This window comes from Nuphar pumila, chromosome 11 (assembly GCF_984573655.1).
Source record: "Nuphar pumila chromosome 11, dmNupPumi1.hap1.1, whole genome shotgun sequence".
In the NCBI taxonomy this organism is placed as follows: domain Eukaryota; kingdom Viridiplantae; phylum Streptophyta; class Magnoliopsida; order Nymphaeales; family Nymphaeaceae; genus Nuphar; species Nuphar pumila.
In genome coordinates, this window is record NC_143259.1 from 103,590,179 (window position 1) to 103,614,242 (window position 24,064).

A 24,064-nucleotide genomic window follows, 5' to 3' on the forward strand; every position below is an offset into this window, starting at 1 on the left:
CATCGCGAATTTTTGCTCGCTAATTAGCGAAAAAACTTATCTGTCGTTAATTCCGTCGCTCAGCTATCGCTAAATTTTAAAAAAAAAATAAAAAAATTTGATCCCTGTCGGGCGATATTCCGGCAGCAATAAGCCGGACTTATACCGCACTCGACAGGCATTGCATAGAACCAGTGCTCTCCAGCGTCGCCGTCCTCCGTGAACCGGCGTCATTGTCCTCCGTGAACCGTCCTCCGGCGTCGCCGTCCTTCGTGAACCGGTGTTGTCATCCTTCGTGAACCGGCGTCGCCGTCCTTTGTGAACCGGCCTCCCGCACTGATGCCTCGAGGTTATAGTGGTTCGAGTCTCCCTTTGACTTCACCCCGGACGGAAGGACGATCGCAGAGGAGAAAGACAACATTCCGTCTTCAATATTGTCGTTCCTTGACAGTCCAGAGGCCGGCCACTTCTTCTCATCCACTGCAGCTGCTGGCACCGCCATCTTCGGCTCCAACGAGCTGCCAAAAGCTGAGGTTCCGGCCACCGCTTTTGCGTCTGCCTCGTCGCCGTCCTCCGTGAAATGGCATCCTCCTTGAGACGGTGTCCTCCGGCGTCGCCGTCCTCTAGCGTCCTCCAGCATCGCCGTCCTCCGACGTCGTCGTCCTCCGGCGTCGCCGTCCTCCGTGAAACTGCCTCGTCGCCGTCATGCTCTCCGACATCGCCGTCCTCCGAAGAAGTCGGTTTAAATCGAGCGCGACCGATTTAAATTTCGAACGTGGAGAGAGGGAAAATTTCGCGCTCTATTAAATCGAAAATTAGCGAGGGATTTAGCGAGGGAATTTTTCCGTCACTAATTCGTTGCTAATTAGCGACGGATTAGCGACAGAAAAATTCCCTCGCTAAATCCCTCGCTAAAATGTTTTTCTTGTATTGAGAATTAGCGATGAAAAAATCATTGTCGTTAATCCATCGCTAATTAGCGACGGATTAGCGATGAAACAACTTTCATCGCTAATCCGTCGCTACTTAGCGACGGATTCATGAAGAAAGTTTTCTCTAGCTAATCTGTCGCAAAGTTGCAACGGAAATAATCCGTCGCAAATTTCCGTCGCTAATTAACATTTTTCTTGTAGTGTTTTTAATTGCTCAGCGATCGACCCATACATCGAGTAAGTATATGTAGACGCAACACAATTATAAATCCTTTTATGTTTTATACGTGGATACATGGCTCGATAATATAAGTATTTGTGCTTTGCAGACGATTTGATCTGGAGTTGCAAAGAGAAGTTTCATATCTCACTGATGCAGAAGTACAAAAAGAACGTGAAACTAAGTTTGTGGAGTGGTTGAAATAGTTGGTAAAGAAGCTAACATAAATTTTATACTTGTAAACAACATTAAGTTACTTAATTGGTCGTGATCATAATTATTGTTTTTGTCTGTGCGTAGGTCCGCCATGGTGATATTAAAGATCAATGAATATGTGATTTAGAAAATGGTCCGACCAAAGTTGTGCAATGCTACAACGGGTACATCGTAAATGGCTATCGATTTCATACAAAAGATTACAGTATAAACAAATCAACGATGAATAGTGGCGTGTGTGTCAAGGGTAGCAACTATGGTGAAAATGAACATGATTACTACGGTGTTATAGAGGAAATAATGGAGTTGACTTACTTAGGCATAAATAACAGGGTAACTTTATTTAAGTGTCATTGGTTTGTTCCAACTGCAACAAGACTCAACAAAGCTTCAGGCATTGTGGAGGTGAATCATAAATCCAGGTTTGGAATATATGAACCATTCATATTAGCCTCGCAAGCTCAACAAGTTTATTATACTTCATATCCGAGTATAAAAAAGTCAGATAGAAATGAATGGTGGGCAGTTTGCAAGGTGAAGTCTAAACTATACCCTGAGTATGATCAGTTACAAGAAGATAAGTTAGCTGAAGACAGCGATTACTATCAATCATATGATATCTATGACTTCGCTTATGGTCTCGATGTTACGCATGATATGCATGTCATATCTCCATTGGCCGATGAAACATTCAAAGAGGAATGTGATCCAAATGATGTACCAAGTGAATGGGTAAACAATAAAGAAGAAAAAGAAGAAGAAAATCAAACAAGTGACGAGGAAGAATTCTCAAGCTAGTGAGCAAAATCTTATACTACAAACCTCTATTTAAATGCATTGCAGTACTTGATGTGAATGATTTGAATTATTTGAATGTATTGTAATACTTGATGCAAATGAATGAGTTGTATTGCAATACTTTGTGTGAATGATTAAAAATTTTATTTGAATGTATTATAATACTTGATACGAATGATTCAAATGCATTGCAATACTTGATGTGAATGATTTGAATGTATTGTAATACTTGATACGAATGATTCAAATGCATTGCAATACTTGATGTGAATGATTTGAATTATTTGAATGTATTGTAATACTTGATAAGAATGATTCGAATGCATTGCAATACTTGATGTGAATGATTTAAATTATTTGAATGTATTGTAATTTATGCAACGAATGATTTGAATTATTGCAATACTTGATGTGAATGATTTGAATGCATTGTAATACTTGATGCGAATGATTTGAATGCATTGCAATGCTTGATGTGAATGACTTGAATACATTGCAGTACCTGATATGAATGATTTGAATTATTGTAATACTTGATGCAAATGACTTGAATGTATTGTAATACTTGATGTGAATTATTTGATTGTATTGTATGACATATGTTATTTGTTAGAATATGGTTCGTGGAGGTTACAGTGGTCGCTCATCCAGTAGTAGCCAGGCCCAACCTTCATCTTCATGAGCTCCTGTGATAGGCTTGATTAGTTCAAATGCACATTCTGAGAACTTCTAACATATTTTTTTACAGATGATGTTTCGCCTATACACGACCCACCTACACCAGTTGATCAAACAAGTCAGGAGCCAACACAGAAAGTAGGGTCTTCTCAGTCTGGCACAAGAAGACTCATTTGAATAGTGTATATCGATAATCGACCATAAGTATTTCGTTTTCAATTATTGCATATCTTATAAATATTTTATATTGATATTTACTATGTAACAATTCATGTGCAGCATGAGGTTTGAGCCACAAGAAGCAGTACGAAAGATTAAGAATTCACTTCTTCAACGTCTACCAGGACCGGTTGCTTAATGAAAAGAGTACCCAAAGGAGGTGTTAGACAGATTGTGGTCCTCATTCACGGTATACAGTTGTTCATCATAGTTAATGTGTTTCATATTTAATTTTTTTAAGTAATGTCTACTAACTTTCTGAAAATATTTGTAGGCTTCGAATCGCTTCGCAACTACGGTAAAAGAAAATGATGTAAGGAAGGTGTGGCAGAAGGTGGCTGCCAATCAATTTGCAGACATACTACACACTATGAAGACTGCAGCAAAAAAAATATCTGGCATAATAGATGATCCACTACAGTGGAAGGGTCATGACCCTATTACTATCAGGAGAGATTATTGGGATGAAATGTGCGATAAGTGGGCGGGAGATGCATTTCGAAATCGCTCTACGAAGGCTGCACAAAATCGAGCGAAAATGCCCGAAGCCCATCTACACACAGGTGAATCTAAGACATTTAGGAGCCACCTGAAGAAAATGGTAACTCATCAATATATAATATTAATTTTATAAGTATTGTTGCAAACTTGTGAACTAAATCTTTTGTCTTTTAACTTCTCAGGAAGCAGAAAAAGGAGACATTGTACCATATAAGGACGTGTTTGTTGAAACACATAAACGGAAGACCACGGGAGTCTTCGTATCAGAGAAGGCGAGAACGACAACGATATGTATTTATTCTATTAATAATCATTGCAATATATATGCAAGTTATCATAATGTTATCATTAATTATTAATGCATACTTTAAACATTATTTTGTGGGAGGCATATGAGCAATAGATGGTAGAGCGATATGGTGATGACGCTAATCAGCATCCATCATTTGATCCTACAGCATGGGTGACTGCAGCAGGTGAACCCAAAAAAGGTCGCGTGTTCGGGTTTGGGAGTAATATGAACACTTCACTAGTTATTGCTTCTTCCAGTTACGGCTCACCGACTTCTTGCGCCAACATAAGCTCCAAGCAACAGACTATTCTTTCCGGTGATGATGTACGCCAGATCATTAAGGACACACTGAATGACTACTTCCATGACACCGTTACATATATAACTTTTTGCCTGCCTTAGAGCACATATGAGCATGATAGAATCAAATATAGATTTTTTTGCCTGCCTTAGAGCACATATGAGTATGCTATAATCACATATAAAGTTTTTTGCCTGCCTTAGAGCACATATGAGCATGATAGAATCACATATAAAGTTTTTTTGACTGCCTTAGAACACATATGAGCATGCTATAATCACATATTCAGTTTTTTGACTGCCTTAGAATACATATAAGCATGTTATAATCACATATTCAGTTTTTTAACTACCTTAAAGCACATATGAGCATGCCAAAATCACATATAGAGTTATTTTACTGCCTTAGAACATATATCATTCTTGATAGAATCACATATAAAGTTTTTTTCTTTGCCTGCCTTAGAGCACATATGAGCATGATAGAATCACATATAGAGTTTTTTTGTCTGCCTTAGAACACATATGAGCATGCTATAATCACATATTCAATTTTTTGACTGCCTTAGCACACATATAAGCATGTTATAATCACATATTCAGTTTTTTGACTACCTTAAAGCACATATGAGCATGCCAAAATCACATATAGAGTTTTTTTACTGCCTTAGAACATATATCATTCATGATAGAATCACATATAAAGTTTTTTGCTTTGCCTGCCTTAGAGCACATATGAGCATGATAGAATCACATATAGAGTTTTTTTGTCTGCCTTAGAACACATATGAGCATGCTATAATCACATATTCATTTTTTTGACTGCCTTAGCACACATATAAGCATGATCGAATCACATATATAGCTTTTTGCCTGCCTTAGAGCACATATGAGCATGATAGAATCACATATAGAGTTTATCTAGCTGCCTTAGAACTCATCTGAGCATGATACAATTGCATATAAAAAAAATTTAATGCCTTAAAACACATATAATTAATGATAGAATTACATATAGAGTTTTTTGCATGCCTTAGAGCACATATGAGCATGATAGAATCACATATAAAGTTTTTTTATTGCCTTAGAACACATATGAGCACATGATAGAATCACATATAGTGTGTAATTTATTTCATTATATTTTGTTTATCAATACTGAATGTTCTTTTCTTGTGTAGGCTGCTAGCATTAATCAGCGTAGCGGAGCTGAAGGGATAGATAAAAGCAACGAACAAGAAGACGCACAAAATCTTGGCGATGATTAGAGAACTGTGTTGAAGAAGTTCTATTTTTTTTTGTTTCCAAATTATAATTGTTGAATTGTAAATAATTAAACTTGTTAATTTTAAGGTGGAAGGATTAATTGTTGTAGATTCCTTTTATATAAAATTTTATGTGTAGTTTGTTTTTTATTTACAGAAAATATAAATTGTACAAGAAATATAAATTGTACCGTTCTCGGTATTTAATTTTCAAATAAATTTTTTTATTTTTTTTTCGTGTTTGCGACGGATGAGCGACGAATGTTTCCGTCGCTATGCATATAAATCTAGCGACGGATGTAAATCCGTCGCCAACCGAGGTCGCCGTTTAGTACCGACGGATTGACGATGGAATACGTTGCTCGTTATTCTGTCGCAATTAGCGACGGACCGGGCGACAAATTTATTTTGTCGCCAGTTAGCGTAAAAAATTTTACAACGTAAGCATATCGTTGCCTCGTCGTCGCTAAGCCTGTTAGCGACAGATTAGCGATGAAATATGGTTGTCGCTAATCCACTGCTTTGTTGTGGTGTTGGTTTGCACATTAAAGGAAGTTCCTCAAGAAGTCCCTTTAACCATTCGCCTTCCAATTCTGTGACATCTAAAGCACAGAGTTCAACCTCAAAAGTAGACCGGGACAAGATGGTCTGCTTTACTAATCTCCAGGCAACTGCGCTGCCACCCAAGGTAAATACATACCCTGTCACGCCAGAACTACCAGAGTTTATGGCTATCCAGCTCGCATCACTATATCCCTCAAGAACTGCAGGGAATCTCTTGTAATGCAAACTCAAGAAAATGGTTCATTTCAGGTACCTTAGTATCCTGTCCAATGCCTTTCAATGAGTACAATTTGGACAACTTGTGTATCTACTTAATTTTGTCACGAAGAACGAAATATCCGGTCTCGTGCAATTTGCAAGATACATCAAACTTCCAATAATCTGAGAATACCTTAATTGAGACATATGAACACTAGTCGTATTCTTATGAAGAGGAATAAAAGGGTCATATGGAGTTGCTACAGATCTTCTTTGGTTATAGCCAAATTTCTCAAGTAGTTTCTCAACAAAGTGAAATTGAGAAATTGCTATTCCCTCAGCTGAACGAGTCAGCTTTAAGCCTAAGATCACATTTGCAAGACCCATATCCTTCATATCAAACTCACTACTAAAAAACGACTTTGTCTCATTCACAATTCCCATATTGGAACCAAACAATAGAATATCATCTACATCCAGGCATAAAATAATACAACCATCACTTTTAACTTTGCAATAAACACACTTATCAGATTCATTGACAACAAAGCCAAATGATAAAATAATATTATCAAACTTCTCATGTCATTGTTTAGAGGCTTGTTTTAGTCCATATGATGACTTAACAAGTCTACAAACTTTGTCTTCATTACCAGGAGCCACATAACCCTCAGGTTGATCCATAAAAATCTCTTCTTCAAGATCATCATGCAAGAAAGTGCGCGGTCTTCACGTCCATTTGATAGACCAAGAGATCATAAATGGAAGTCAGTGCAATAAGCACCCTTATTGTGGTCATCCAAGTAACCGGAGAATAGGTGTCAAAGTAATCTATTTCCTCCTTTTGTTTGAACCCCTTAGCAACCAGTCCCGCCTTGTACTTGTCAATGGATCCATTTGGTTTCAACTTCTTCTTAAAGATCCATTTGCACCTAATTGTGGAACTACCACGAGGGAGGTCAACCAGTTTCCAAGTGTCATTAGAGACAATGGAGTCCATTTCACTCTTGATGGCATCTTCCCAATGCCTTGCTTTAGGTGAAGCTATTGCATCTCGGAAAGTGTGAGGATCATCCTCGATAAGGTAAGTGATAAAATCACTTCCCAAATCCTTGGTAATCCATGGTCTTTTACTCCTTCTAGTTTCAACCACTTCCTCAGATTCAATGGGTCTAGGATGGGAAAAAGATGGTTCTACCCCACATTTGTCATCCTTTCCACATGTTTGGGAATGGAAGCAGAAGTTGAAGGTATATCTAAAGAAGAAAGATTCTGAGGTACACCAACTTTCATGGAAAATACATCTTCAAAGAATGTAGCTTCTCGTAGCTCAACAATAGAGTTTACATCTATGCAGATATCTCAAACTTAATTACTAAGAATTTATAGGCATAACTGTTCTCTACAAAACTCAAAAAGACAACATCTACTGTTTAGGACTCAACTTTTTCCTGTTGTGCTCTGGGACAAGTACCTTTGCAAAACACCCCCACACTTTAAGGTATTTCAAGTTAGATTTCCTATTTCTCTAAAGTTCAAAAGGGCTACTGTCCTTATGCTTCTGAGGAACTCTATTCAGAATATGGCAAGCCGTATTCAGAGCATCCCTCCACATATAGGTAGGTAATCCAGAACTCCCAAGTACAGTATTTATCATGTCAGTTAGGGTTCTATTCTTTCTTTCTGCAATCCCATTAGATTGAGGAGAATATGGAGCAGACAACTCATGAACTATGCCAACATATTTGCAATATTCATCAAGGTTATTAGAGGTATATTCTCCCCCTCTGTCAGACCTCAATCTTTTCAGTTTTCTACCAGATTGTGTTTCTGCCTCATTCTTAAAAATAAGAAACTTATCAAAAGCTTCATTATTTGATTTTAGCAGATACACATAACAGTATTTAGTGTCATTATCTATAAAAGTAATAAAATACTTTTTATGATTTCTGGTTAATACTCCATTAAACTCACAGATATCTGTGTGCACCAGATCCAATGTTTCAGAATCTCTAACAATCGTATGGAATAGTTTCCTACATTTTTTGCTTGCACACAAATTTCACATTTCTTAGTTTTATCAATGGAATGCTCAGGAATTATTTTCAAGTTCATCATGCATTTCACAGAATTGAAATTCACATGACCTAATCTATTATGCCACAGATCAGATGATTCTATGTTATATGCAATATTAGACAATGAATCAAAAGAAACATCATTTTCTAATTTATCACTGCAAACATGTTCAACACGAAGTTTAAACAAACCATCATCTAAATACCCATTGTCAATAAATGTTCCAGAATGTAAAATAACAACTTTATTATATTTAAAGTTAAATTCATAACCCTCTCTAATAAGACATGAACCACTTAGAATGTTCCTTCTAACTACAGGCACATGGTGCACTCTATGTAACGATAGAACTCGTCCTGAAGGAAACTTCATATCCACGCATCCAATCCCTAACATCTTTGCAGTCGTTGAATTTCCCATAGTCACGGATCTGCCTGCAGCAACCTGGTATGAGACAAAGACAGACTTATCAGCACAAACGTGCACATTAGCCCCAGTGTCAACCAGCCACTCAGTTGGCTCATAAACGTAATAGATTTGTGGGTTAATAGAAACATACCCAGTACTGGTCCCAACGACCTCAGTCAGCATGTTGACTTGAGGCGTTCCATCTGTGGTCCCATGAGCTTTGGCCTTCTTGGAAGGACATTCCTTAGCCCAGTGCCCAACCTGCCCACAGTTCCAACACGGTTTGTTCTTTGTCTTTTTCTGGATTTTGGCCTTAGGTTTAAACTGGTTTTTCATTGCAGATTTTGGTTTTTGTCCCTTTCCCTTAAAAGATCCGGTCATCATGTTCACCTTAGGATGTTCAGTTGGCATCATGATCTGTTTCTGGCTTCTATGCTCTTCTTCAATAGCTATGGTTATCATAAGATCATCCAGAGAAATCTTTCCTCTACGGTGCTTGAGAGACATACCAAAGTCTACCCAAGACTTAAAAAAATTCTCCATGATGGTCATAATTTGAAACTTCTCAGGAAGTTTCATATCAGCCTTAGCCAAACTATGGAGCAACAACAAAAACTCGTGTGTCTGCTCAGTGACCGACTTGCCTTCAACTGGTGTGAGTTTTATGAAAACCCTTTTTAAAACAATATTTTTAATCAAAATCCAGTGAAAGCCAGACACCAAAAATATAAAAACCGGCTCACACAAGTGGTGGAGTCCGGGTCGATCTCAGGGAACGAGAAATACTTCGTATTCAAACACACAATCTACACTATTCTTTATTGCCAAATTAAAAGAATTAATTAAATAATTAACTAACTACGAGAGTACAGCCCTACGGAGAGAGCTTAAACAAAATAAATAAATGGTTTTATTACAGACCCAATTAATAAAATAAAGTAAAACCCTAATCTAAAAAGAAAGAAAAAGGCTTCAGTGCTTCGAGTCTTCTTGTCCCTTCTTGAGGTAATGTATGTTTTCTTGAACTTTTGCTCTTCTAAGGGCTCTTTGAGGACCTTTCTGAGGGTCTGAGGGTCCCTTGAGGGGACCTTTTAGGGCACAAAAAGGACCCTACCGTATGTCTCCAAACACTTTCCTGCAAAAACAAAAACAAAACACACAGCAGACACAAGCAATCTACGAGAAAACTACTAGTAAATATGATGAAAAATCACAAAAACATAAAATAAATAACATGAAAGAGCTATGAACAACTACACTACACGACTAATGAACAAACCAAATAACATTTAAGAATGTTAAGATCTATTGCAACACCAAATAAATACAGCCAATAACAATTCCAGAACTAGCATCTATTACTAATGAATTAAATAATGTGACTAATAACTATGCAAATCAAATAACTAAATAATGCACCTAACCACTAACACAATGACCGAATGACTTCAATATGGCTAACCGATAAAAAAATTGTGAATTCTAAATTTATTTGATGACCTAAAAGAAGGGGAAAACTCTACTCTAACTAAAATGCCATGTCACGATCTAGACCACACTATAAGATAAAGCAACACTCTAATTTATTGGCTTCAAGAACACTGCTAATCTATATTAACATCCTTACCAAGTAATCAAAGGAGCACAATTTAACTAGATAACGTTACCTACAGAACATTACCATATAACATGTATTGCACAGGGAATTTATCACACCACCCAACAAATGAAATCAATGACACTAATGAATTAATATAATGAATGCAATAAATAACTAATGCAACAATAAACAAATCATAGCTAACACAACTAACATCAATGCAATGAAATAACCAATGCAGCTAATGTATGAAGGATGATTAATACTAAGAAACAAAAGACGCTAACACATGATGCAAAACGACTAACAAAGACATTGACAGACGTGGTATACAAAACTTAATAAAATGTGCTGAACAAAACATGCTACCTTTCTAAAATATTTTTTTTTTCAATAACAACGTTGCTGAAACAATAAACTAATAAAGATGCTGAACCAACCCAATAAAATAAAGAAGACCATAAATCTAAATATTATACTATGCTGAAACTAAATATTAGAAAACAGTGATAAACATATCAACTGAATACGCTATATGCAGAAACAAACACCCGAAAACAAATGTAACTGAACACTAGTAAATGCTAAAAAAAAAAACTGGAACAAGTTGTGATCAAAAGAACAAATTAACTTTAGAAATAACACTAATTCTATTGCCTAGATTCAAAGAACCGGAATCAAACTATCTAACTATGACCCATACGTTAACCCTAAAACAAAAATTGCAGAACTTAGGATATATATTTTTCTTTTCAGCAAAAACAAAAGAGTAACACGTAAAGAGAAAAGGGAATAAGATGAAGGACACTCACAAGTGCTTTCGACAGACTGGTTGAGAAAAGATATGGCTTTTTCTTTTGTGTGACACCTCTCGACGAAAGAGAAGACACCGGTGAAGAGAGAGGCAAGAAGAAGAAGAAGATGAAGATGGAAAACTGGTGGAAAGAAGAGAGAGAGAGAGAGAGAGAGAGAGAGAGAGAGAGAGAGAGGAATAGGGGCGTCAACTCCCAAAAGAAAAAAACGTCTCCTCTTTGCTGAGTTATGCTATTTATAATACAATATTAGGTTAAAATAAAATTTTCAAAACAAATCCCAAGAGTTTAGCAATTTTCAAAAGAGGCTTTGCTTGAAAAAAAATAATTTTCCTAAAAATGCCTATTCCTAAATTGATTAACTTAGCTATTTAGAACCTAATATAATCAAAGTATAACTAAAAGAAACTTCCTAAACTACTAAAACACTAAAAACACAGGGAAAGCTTTGAAGAATACGATTTTATGATAAAATTCAATTCAATGCGGTTTCTCAAAACTAACGATAAAAATGGGTTTTTTATAGTAATTTTAACATGGATCATGCATAAATAATGATTATTAAAATGCAAATATTATGCATGATCAAATACCCCCATGCTTATCGTTTGCTAGTCCTCGAGCAAACTGAAGCAAAAACAAAAATGATAAACTTAGCAAAACAAAAACCTAACTCACTTTTGTAGGAATCACGATTGCATTTAGCATATGCAACAAGCCCTTTCAACCCCTGGGTTGACCCAGTGGACGAGTAAGGTCTCGTGAGGGTTTGCAGTGATGCTACCCACAAACATCTGTGTCAAGTATGCATAAGAATTTTAAAACACAAAGCATTAGGCAGTTAAGGAGTTCGTTTCCACAAATATTTCATGCCATTGCATCATCAAAACAGGATTAGAGTCTTCTACTTGCCACCACAGAATAAAATATTTTCTTTCACTTTTCTAAATAGCATAATCATTTATGTTTCATCCTTAGAAATTCAAATACATACATATCATTATTTACTTATCCTCACTCATATGTGTTCTGCACAGGTTTTCTCAATATTTGCTTTTAAGCAATGAACTTTTCTCTTTTACGCTCTTTTCTCTTTCTTGATTTTCAATTTTCCACATTTTTCAATCAAATTTTTTTCTGAGCACTATACCCAATTTCCAGTTTTTGTGACCCGTGTAGCGAGCTTTGGGTCAGTGACTCCCAGGCCAGACGACCTTAGGGCACCAGATACAAAGTATCCCTCAGACTTAATTGCTCGAATCACTAGACCTTCAATTTTCTATAGTTTACGTATAGTCTACTTCTCTGTCATGTGCAATTTCAATATCTATTAGGCTCTCTATAAAGTCCATGTAACGAGCTTTCGAGCCGATGACTCCGAAACCAGATGGCTTTAGGGCACCAGGTGTAAACACCCCTCAGGCTCTACTTGCTCGAACAAAATAGGCCACAGATATCAACGTAGACAAAGAATTGACTTCCTTCGTTATCCTTTTCAACATGGATTCAAACACTTCAACTTGTTTCTAAGCCCAGCTACTAGGGAGTACAAAGATATCAAACAACTAAACGTATGCTCGTTTCACTTTTTGAGCTCTTAAATGCAATATTGTTCATTTGCTTAGTTTTTCAAAAATAAAACTGTGCATATTCATACTTGTGATTCAAAATAAACTCTCACATGCATCCATAATCATTTCTTTGAAATTCTCATAAATAACCATGATTTTCTAGATTCGTGTCAGAAAAAAGTTTTTCGTGGGGCTTAAAAATTCTCTAAAAACGTTAGATGTGGCAAAGCAGTCATATAAGTTCAAACTCGTTCCCTAAAAGCCTAATTTTTATAAGTTGACATAAAAATGCAAGTACAAAGATATGAAAAGAAAAAAAAAAATTGGTGTGCAAACTACACCCTCCCCCATGCTTGAATGACACTGTCCTCAGTAGCACTCCCCCATGCTTGCATGAAACTAAGGGAATGCATATGAAAACAAAAATAAATGAGAGAAAAATGAGTAGAAGTCACCTGATCCACACTGTGAAACCTTACCTGATACGACATGTGAATGGCACTGCATAGGTTTCACCTGTCTCACAGTTACAACTCATAGAGATATGCAAAAGAATGCAATGCATACATGATCTAGGCTTGACCCTCATGAAGAAAAACTACCTAAAAACAAAAAATATTAAAGCTACTAATGGTACATCAAAAATATGGGTTGCCTCCCATAAAGCGCTAAGTTTTACGTCCCCAGCCAGGCGGATCTCTGGAAAAAAACCTTCATCGTCCATGAGATCAATGGACATGAAGTCTCGCTCAATCGGGCTCAATGAAGAAAAGAGTGTCATCTGTGACACTACGCACTGTGTTTCCGCCCACTCGACCCCTAAAAGTAATATCATGACTCTCGCTATAGGAAGAACAAAGGTTAGTCTCCTCTGGGAGACTACTCTCAAAAGGAGAGTCTAGGACCAATCGACTATCGATATATGCAACCTCAAACAAGTGGTGGTCCTGATCCTGCTTGACTAGGTCAAGCATCTTTTGCATCTGCACCTCTTGCTTGCTAAAAGCAATCGGCGGTCTGAATGCCTGAGAGACTAGGGCTCGATGAATATATGATGACTGTAGAAGCTGTGGGCCTTGCCCCTTCTCCTGGGGCCTAATGGAGGAGATCGACTCATCAGTGAGTATGACATTGGGTTCATGAATCGATTCCTGAATGGGGTGACACGCCTTCCCATTCTTAAGGGATGTAACAGATTTGACCTGCGCAGGATGTGAATCTGTGGGGTGCAGGTCAAATGACATGGGATCCTTTTCCTTTGGGTTGACAACAGAGTGACTAGATAGGCTCCCCTGGCTTTGTCTACTCAGTGTTAGAGCTAACTGTCCCATTTGGGTCTCTAGCTTAGCTATTGACTGTGCATGGGAGCAAAGAGTGACCTTGATATCAGAAAAAGCCTCTAACATCTTCTCCTGGAATGATGGACTCGAAGTGGGCTCTTGAGGAGGAGGTAGACTAGACTGGGGATGAACCTGTGCGAAAATGGGAAGCGAGTAACCTTGTGAAGGGTTACTGTGTCCATACTGTGTCTGGGATGGCTGATGGGATGGAGAAATGGAATGGTTTCGCCAATCTGGGTTATCTGATGGTGTAAATGAATCAGGCATGGGTCTAGCGAAACCATGGGCAGCATTCACCTGCTCTTGGACGAATTCAGGATATAGCGACACTGCCGGACAATCAAAAGCACAGTGTGCAGGGCTAGCACAAAGCTCGCACACTTTTTCTACTGGAATTCTCGAACAGTTTGCTAGGAATTAATCTAACTTCCTATTCAACTGGTCAACCTTGGTACGCAAATCTAACTCAGACCCAACTTCGAAAATTCCAACTTTCCTAGGACCACTAGACAGAGATGTAGTCCTATCGAGCTGTGAAGACAAAGCATGATGCATCGTGTTTTCACTCAAGGTCTCAAATAGAGACCATGCCTCGTCCTCACTCTTGAGCATAAAAGTGCCCCCACACGATGAATCAACCATTTGACGGTTCTTCTCAGTAAGACCATCATAGAAATATTGCACCAGTTGCCAACGAGGCACCTGGTGGTGGGGACACTTGAGAAGAAGATCCTTCATCCTCTCCCAAGTCTCGTGAAACGTTTCCCCCTCTATTTGCGAAAAGTTGGTAATGGCCTTTCGATACTGGTTCGTCTTACCAATTGGGAAATATTTTTTTAAAAACTCTCTTTGCATCTGTTCCCACGTGGTAATTTGAACTGTATCTAACGCTTTCAACCAATGCTTGGCTTTATCCTTCAAAGAGAAGGGAAACAGGGTCAACCTCATAGGGTCGTCTCCAAAGTTATTGATTCGCACTGTCGAGCAAATCTCGAGAAATTCATCAAGGTGACGATATGGGTCCTCCTTGCTAAGGCCATAAAACGAAGGTAACATTTGAATCACACTGGCCTTAATCTCAAAATGGCTCGCTCCTACATCAGGTCTCGTGATGCAGGAGGTGGGAATGTATGTATTTGGCATGAAGTACTCCCTCAAAGGACGGATCAAATGATGATCGTTAGCCATTGCGTACACCTTGGAGTAGACCGGTATAGCACACGTCCTAACTTTGGGTTTTCTACCTAACTAACGCATTTAGCGGCCAAACCACGCAAACCACAAAGCGAGTAAAAAGAAGAACTAAAAAAAAAAAAAACGTGTACAAACACCACACACTTGCACTCAGCAGGGATTTTGCAAAAAGCAAACTATGAGCACGGTACCAATCGTGCGCAGTCACCTCTAAGGGAATCCTATTGGTGGGCTGTGCAGGAAAAATAAGATGGTCTCTACGTTGTGCAAACACGTGGTTCTAACCTAAATATGAAAAACAACTAGCAACCTAAAAATACGAGAACAAACAAAGGCAATAAAGTGAATACTAGTATTTCGCCGTTCCCCGGCAACGGCGCCAAAATTTGGTGTGAGTTTTATGAAAACCCTTTTTAAAACAATATTTTTAATCAAAATCCAGTGAAAGCCAGACACCAAAAATATAAAAACCGGCTCACACAAGTGGTGGAGTCCGGGTCGATCTCAGGGAACGAGAAATACTTCGTATTCAAACACACAAACTACACTATTCTTTATTGCCAAATTAAAAGAATTAATTAAATAATTAACTAACTACGAGAGTACAACCCTACGCAGAGAGCTTAAACAAAATAAATAAATGGTTTTATTACAGACCCAATTAATAAAATAAAGTAAAACCCTAATCTAAAAAGAAAGAAAAAGGCTTCAGTGCTTCGAGTCTTCTTGTCCCTTCTTGAGGTAATGTATGTTTTCTTGAACTTTTGCTCTTCTAAGGGCTCTTTGAGGACCTTTCTGAGGGTCTGAGGGTCCCTTGAGGGGACCTTTTAGGGCACAAAAAGGACCCTACCGTATGTCTCCAAACACTTTCCTGCAAAAACAAAAACAAAACACACAGCAGACACAAGCAATCTACGAGAAAACTACTAGTAAATATGATGAAAAATCACAAAAACATAAAATAAATAACATGAAAGAGCTATGAACAACTACACTACACGACTAATGAACAAACCAAATAACATTTAAGAATGTTAAGATCTATTGCAACACCAAATAAATACAGCCAATAACAATTCCAGAACTAGCATCTATTACTAATGAATTAAATAATGTGACTAATAACTATGCAAATCAAATAACTAAATAATGCACCTAACCACTAACACAATGACCGAATGACTTCAATATGGCTAACCGATAAAAAATTTGTGAATTCTAAATTTATTTGATGACCTAAAAGAAGGGGAAAACTCTACTCTAACTAAAATGCCATGTCACGATCTAGACCACACTATAAGATAAAGCAACACTATAATTTATTGGCTTCAAGAACACTGCTAATCTATATTAACATCCTTACCAAGTAATCAAAGGAGCACAATTTAACTAGATAACGTTACCTACAGAACATTACCATATAACATGTATTGCACAGGGAATTTATCACACCACCCAACAAATGAAATCAGTGACACTAATGAATTAATATAATGAATGCAATAAATAACTAATGCAACAATAAACAAATCATAGCTAACACAACTAACGTCAATGCAATGAAATAACCAATGCAGCTAATGTATGAAGGATGATTAATACTAAGAAACAAAAGACGCTAACACATGATGCAAAACGACTAACAAATACATTGACAGACGTGGTATACAAAACTTAATAAAATGTGCTGAACAAAACATGCTACCTTTCTAAAATATTTTTTTTTTCAATAACAACGTTGCTGAAACAATAAACTAATAAAGATGCTGAACCAACCCAATAAAATAAAGAAGACCATAAATCTAAATATTATACTATGCTGAAACTAAATATTAGAAAACAGTGATAAACATATCAACTGAATACGCTATATGCAGAAACAAACACCAGAAAACAAATGTAACTGAACACTAGTAAATGCTAAAAAAAAAAACTGGAACAAGTTGTGATCAAAAGAACAAATTAACTTTAGAAATAACACTAATTCTATTGCCTAGATTCAAAGAACCGGAATCAAACTATCTAACTATGACCCATACGTTAACCCTAAAACAAAAATTGCAGAACTTAGGATATATATTTTTCTTTTCAGCAAAAACAAAAGAGTAACACGTAAAGAGAAAAGGGAATAAGATGAAAGACACTCACAAGTGCTTTCGACAGACTGGTTGAGAAAAGATATGGCTTTTTCTTTTGTGTGACACCTCTCGACGAAAGAGAAGACACCGGTGAAGAGAGAGGCAAGAAGAAGAAGAAGATGAAGATGGAAAACTGGTGGAAAGAAGAGAGAGAGAGAGGAATAGGGGTGTCAACTCCCAAAAAAAAAAAACGTCTCCTCTTTGCTGAGTTATGCTATTTATAATACAATATTAGGTTAAAATAAAATTTTCAAAACAAGTCCCAAGAGTTTAGCAATTTTCAAAAGAGGCTTTGCTTGAAAAAAAATAATTTTCCTAAAAATGCCTATTCCTAAATTGATTAACTTAGCTATTTAGAACCTAATATAATCAAAGTATAACTAAAAGAAACTTCCTAAACTACTAAAACACTAAAAACGCAGGGAAAGCTTTGAAGAATACGATTTTATGATAAAATTCAATTCAATGCGATTTCTCAAAACTAACGATAAAAATGGGTTTTTTATAGTAATTTTAACATGGATCATGCATAAATAATGATTATTAAAATGCAAATATTATGCATGATCATCAACCATCTGATATCTTAGAAACTTGGCAACGGAGTACTTTTCAAGACCTTGGTCTTCGGTATTGTACTTCTTGTCAAGTTGATCCCATAGGCCCTTAGCAGTGGTAAACGAGGAACAATACACATCGAACAACGTGTTGGACAGAGCCAACAGTCTGCAACCACGATATATACTGTCCTTTTCTTTTCACTCCACAGCTGTAGTGACCGCAGCAGGGTCAGGGTCAGAAACCGAAGGGCAGTCAAGTTCTAGCACAGACAACAGCCCTATCATAGTGAACCAAATTTTCATATGTTGCTGCCAACGCTTGAAATTCTGACCGACAAACTTTTTCGGCATACCAGACATGTCTACTTTTGGTACAAAAGCGGAAGAGGTCGACATGCTTCGAATCTTCTCTAAGACTGTTGGATCATATTTCAGATCACACAGTTTCACAATCATCATCATGATATCAATCATAATATGCAGCAGAATACAAATCATGATTTTCAGCAGATCGAAACAGAAACAGGGAGCAGGCATATCGGTTTCCGCATAACACCAAAATCCAGACACAAGCATATAGACAAACAGATGCAAGAAACATAATAGAAATAACAAAGACATGTTTAGATTAAGTAAAAGGCTAAGGCGTACGAAAGTACTCCCCTTAGAGAAGATTCGCCCCCACATACAATGCAAAATAGGATCCCGCGTTCTTCCCCCAGGATACAATAGCCTCGACGATCAGACCGGTGCACTCTGACGGATCGTCCTTTGAAAATAACCTCCACGAACCGAAGTTGCAGAAAACCCCTTTCGAGATTACTCAGGAAAGAGAGATAGCAACAGAAAAATGGAAAACCGCAGAGCTCTTCTTCAGAAATTAGTGTGTCTAAGATCTTCGTAACCCCAACCCTAACCACGCTTTTATAACCCACGAACGGTTATAAAACATGGAAGGAGCCCGTTACGGAATTCGAGGAGACGTGACCCGTTAACGGACATCGAAAAGTCAAGATCCGTTAACAGAATCCGAAGAGCCATAACGGGCATAAACTACGAGGAGTCGTGACCCATTATTATTTCTCATAACCTGTTAAAGAATCCAAATATACACAGAAACTTTGGGTAAAAATATATTTTGGTCTTGATTAGATATAGCCCTAAAGAGCCAATTACCTGAACTCGAACCGGCACAAGCATAGTAGGCAGGCGCGCATGTGTGCACATGTGTGTGGTAGTCATCCCAACCTCTTGTTCTCAGGAACAAGTGTAAGAGTTTACATATGGGTTATAAAGCCCACAACAAACTCAAACACGATCAATATGAGACTATTCCACGTCATCAAAACCACTTTTTCCAAAAAGAAAGAAAACAGCCCACGTTTCATATTTGAATTCTCAATTCCCTTTCTTCTTACACCTAACATACTGATGGTATGGGTGGCTGAGAACAGCATTTTCAGAAACCTTTTCTACAGTGGTTGAGTTGAGTGTCTAAACGTACAGTATGGGGCTGAGCTTATTCTCTCTTAAAAAGCGACGTTTGGTGTCGTTTCCTTCCTTCCCATTGCATCTATATATGTCTCTTTCTTATACTGCCATGTCCTTCATTTTCTAAGGCAGGCACAAAAGATAAAAAAGACAAGCAGAAGCCTCAAAGAGGAAAAAGAAAAAAATGGGAAGTAACAAGAAGATAGGAGGAGGTGTTAGGCAGTACATCAGATCGAAGACGCCTCGCCTTCAATGGACTCCTGAGCTTCATCGTTGCTTTGTGGATGCAATCGATCGCCTTGGTGGTCATCACAGTATGCTCTTCCTTTTTACAGCTTGAATTCAGTTTCTTTCTTTTCTTTTTCATGCTGTAGAACATTATTCACTAGATTTCAGCATGACCATCATCATTAGTTATGCCTTGAAATTCGTTTTTTCCTTTTTTCATGCTGAAGAACGTTAATTCACTAGATTTAGTCTATGTAACAGTAGCAGTGGTAAGAAGAATATGACGATTGTGGTGATGGTAAAGATGATGATGCTTTTATTTGATAAGTTTGTGTGCGATTGCAGAGGCGACGCCAAAGCTTGTTCTTCAGATGATGGGAGTGATTGGATTGAAGATTTCTCATGTAAAGAGCCATCTTCAGGTGATGATCGTTATTCTTTTGATGCTTTCTCAAGATTGAAGCAGTTTGCTCTCTCTTAAAGCAGTAATTACCATAATATCAAAATCATGAAAATAGAAAAAAATAATATGTTGGTCCATGAATATTTGAATCCACAATTAAAAGCCGGTTTTCTTAATTTATCTTTTTTCTCAAGGTTAAAAGTAGACACAGCCACTGCGGTGGTTACCTATGTGGTCAGCGGTGTCTAATGTCAAGCTGAAGGCCCTGGATCGAATCCTGTTGGTGCATGGGGGCTGCCGGTTCTTTATGACGGTTGGGGCACATAAGGCTTTGTGGTCGTGTCCTCAACCCAAAGTTCTACCTCGCAGGGAGGCAAGACCCATTAAGTGACCCGGTTCCCCGAGAGGGGTTTCCTTCATGAAAAAAGGAGATATGGTTAATTGGAAAAAACTAATAAGTTCGAACTGTAATTAGTCTTTACAATCTTCTATCTCTCTCTCTCTCAATTGCAGCTTATAGTATGAAATTCCTACAATCACAGTTCAATTTTTTTTTTTCAAAGAAAACATATTTCATTGAATTGGCAAAGAGATTTCACCTTACAACTTGCAACGCATAATTACGTAAAGTAATTTTCATAAACAATCAATAACTTGAAATGGATTTAAAACTTTCCTCACCCAATCCGTTCCTCCATAAATGAATATTGATATTTTATTTTTAAGTTAAGGCTACACTTTATTTTCCATTAAAGAATGGTATTAATTCAGATCTACTATGTGGCAAACTTTCATGAAGGTTTTAAGACATAAATTTAAGATTGGTCAACATATGGATTGACATTTAACATATATGCTCCGGCTCATGCATCGGTGAGAGGAAGAGCCCATTATAGTTTGGTTAAAAAATATTATGCTTAAAAAGCAACTGTTTAAGTAGCTTACACTGCCCATCAACATTAAAAGTCATTTATGGATGGCTGAATGAGGTCCATTTATGGAAGGATTTTCTTGCAGAGTTGGTGATGATTCTTGTTGAGCACTCACTGCATCTAGCTAGTGTGTGAAAACATGGCAAGCATAGTGTTTTGTGTTTATATTTGAACATAATTTGTACCCTCATAGCCTGTGAGCACAGCCTAATGCAAGCTCTAAAAAGAAATTCAAGAAAAAGCAGCAGCAGCTAAAAACAGGACGTATCGGAAGGAAGAAAGGCTTTACTGCTTAATACTAATGTTGCCACGTTCTAGAAAAAAAATAAGCAAAAGGTTTTGTCACTATCCCACAAAAGGGGAATTGATACGCTTTTGTAGGTATCGATTATAGTTGAAGAGACGAAATTTCATAACATTGTATGCAAAATTTTCTGTTGTCAAGGGCAGGAAGCATAAGGAAACTGTTGTGCAATTATTTCTTTGAGGCCTGGTATATATATTCATTCCCTTAACAGAAAATTTATCTATTCGTAGAGAGAGAGATTCCCTCTATATCATCGTCCTAATCCCAGAAAGAATTGCACTCGCAGTTCTTTTTACAGAGTTCTAGTTCTCCGCTACTTTTCTTTTGTAATTTCATGGGTTCAGAACTGATCAAGAACTAACCGTTTGCTTCTCTATGTTCGTTTTTACTGTGGCAGATGTATAGAAGTGCCAAGAATGGCATCAAGACAGGTAAACAGAGGGCTCCCAGTTCCTATTAATATCTTTATTCCAATAAACACAACTAAATTAAGTAAATCTTCTTTCTTATTGTTCATGCTCAGAGATGCACGCCAAGAGGGAATTTCGCTATGAGGATCAACATGAATCAGAATCTAACCATGGTTGTTCATTCGACACGTAAGTTCTGCGGGCCACACACCTACACCATCTTTTCTTTTTTTTGTTATTTTTGTACTTCTTTTTTTTAATAAACGACCCGCCAACCCATTTAATAAATGGGTTGGGTCGGGTAAACGGGTTCTCAGGTTCACGGGTCAGGTTGGCGGGTCGGGTTGACGGGTCGGGTTGGCAGACGAATTGGCGGGTCGGGTTGGTGGGTTGGCAGACGGGTTGGCGGGTTGACCCGCCTGCCTAACCCGTTTATTAAACGGGTCAGCCGGGTTGGCATACCCCCAACCCGAACCCGACCCGTTTAATAAACGGGTTACGCGGTCGACTCCTTTATTAAACGGGTTGGCTTAAGCCCAACCCTAACCCGCCTAAGAGGCGGGTTGGCGGGTCGTGTCAGGTTTTGCCACCCCTACTGACAGCCATCCATCTTGGCATTTCTCAAGATGGGTGCAGCATTCATCTGGAAAAATATTGTTTTGATGAATGGTCAGAAGTAGCCATAAAAAATAACCTCTTTTAAACGTAGGTCACATTGAAAACAACATAAAAAATGGCGGTGCCCTCCTGTTTGCCGACTAGCCCAAGTGACATTTGGATGAGCCAAGTGCTGGCCAAGATCCTGAAAATTTGGGATCATAATGAATACCGGGTCTGGGATCACAATTTTTTGTCAATGGCCGTTCAATTATATTTGAAGTGTTAGTTTGGTGCGCCATTGACTTGGCTAGAGAATTCACAAGCATATTCAACTGAGCTGCAAGGTCAAGATTATCTGCAATTTACATACTTGGTGAACATTTTTTGAAACCAATCCTCGAGATTGCTCATCAGTAAGGATCATTGTAGATTTTTTGTTTTTTTAGCACCTGAATTCCCTTCCTTCTGACAGGAAATGGGAGGCAAAAATGGAAGAATCGGTAGGCAAAAGGAGACCATGCAATGCGGTGGACATGTGGAAAGGGAATTGCGAGTATTTGCAAGTTAGACAACAAAATAATGAATATCAGAACGCTGAAGTCGAGGTACCCATCGTTTTCTATGCTTCTCTGAACTTATATAGCTTTTTTTATTTTCATCAAGGTACAAGAATGGTACACACATGCATACGTACATAAAAGTAAAACCAGTGTTAAAAATAGAAAAAAAATATTTGAATTTACCATTGCAGTCTATTTTAGAGATGGCCATTGTGGGTGGTTGAAAAACCACAGCATGTCTATCTTTGCACAGCATATAAATCTCAAAACACCTCTCTTCTCTCTCTGTCTAAAAAACAAATAGAACATCCAACCGCTTCTGCAACTCATGAGTTGACTCTTAAGTGATATTGTTGAACAATTTTGGCCCAATGCAGGTTTCCTGTTTTTTTATTTAATTTAATAACTTTTGGGGTGTTTTGTGTTATCATTATGAGTCATCATTCCCGTTCCAACCGCTAGCTACAGTGCATTGTCGCGTTGGAAAAATTTCAATCCTCCATGCACCTTGAAGGGTGGTGTATGTTCGCCCTCGATGATTCACTGAATCCCATGTCTGTGTTTGGGGGTCCCAAAAAGCATCACGTATATAATCACATGGGGCTCGTATTCCCGTGTATGTTGACATCACTCAGCATTGGAGTCTGGTGCGGTTGCAGAGACTTAAGTACCCTTTCTTGCTATTCTTGCCATAAAACGATGGTTTGAGAAGATGACAAAAATATCCTTCATTCAAAAAAGGAAAACAAACGGTTTAAAAAAAAGACAAACATGTTCTTCATCCAGAAAGTCGAGGATGATGTTGACTCTTCAAAGTCTACACAGCGAAACGAACCTTAGCCGACGATCCGATGGTGATCCGGTGAAACGATGGTGAGCCGACGATCCGATGGTGAGCCGGCGATCCGATGGTCATTCGGCGAAATGAACCTGAGCCATCAAAAATGTTTGTTTGAACTTTTCATCGTCATCTTCTTCTCCTTCTTTCTCCATAAAACACTGTAAAACCCTCTCTCTCTCTCTCTAGAGAAGGCCATGAACATCAACCCTCTCACTCTCTCTCCCTTCTCTTTCTACTTTTTTGCACATCCAACAGACGATCCTACATTGCTCCATCAAACACCGACTGACTTGCACACTGACTGTAGCATCGTTCAACTTATTGAGTTGTGGAGCCTGATTCATAGTTTTTGCCCTTACAGGAGGGGGTTTGGGGGCTCCTCCCAGCGTGGGTAGCATAATTCAACTTGATGAGTTATGGAGCCCGAT

General features: G+C 38.0%; 1 protein-coding gene across 3 annotated transcripts in view; it reads left to right on the forward strand.

Moving 5' to 3' along the window:
• Positions 1-19,536: 19,536 nt before the first annotated feature.
• LOC149822657 (uncharacterized) overlaps positions 19,537-24,064 on the forward strand; it is a 40,163-nt gene continuing 35,635 nt past the window's right edge. For all 3 annotated transcript variants that reach the window (XM_089981191.1, XM_089981192.1, XM_089981190.1), the window contains exons 1-5: positions 19,537-19,669; positions 19,929-20,005; positions 21,623-21,656; positions 21,749-21,824; positions 22,708-22,840. In XM_089981191.1, the coding sequence (XP_089837317.1) occupies positions 19,540-19,669; positions 19,929-20,005; positions 21,623-21,656; positions 21,749-21,824; positions 22,708-22,840 (450 nt within the window). In that variant the 5' untranslated portion in view covers positions 19,537-19,539. The remainder of the gene's footprint in view (positions 19,670-19,928; positions 20,006-21,622; positions 21,657-21,748; positions 21,825-22,707; positions 22,841-24,064) is intronic.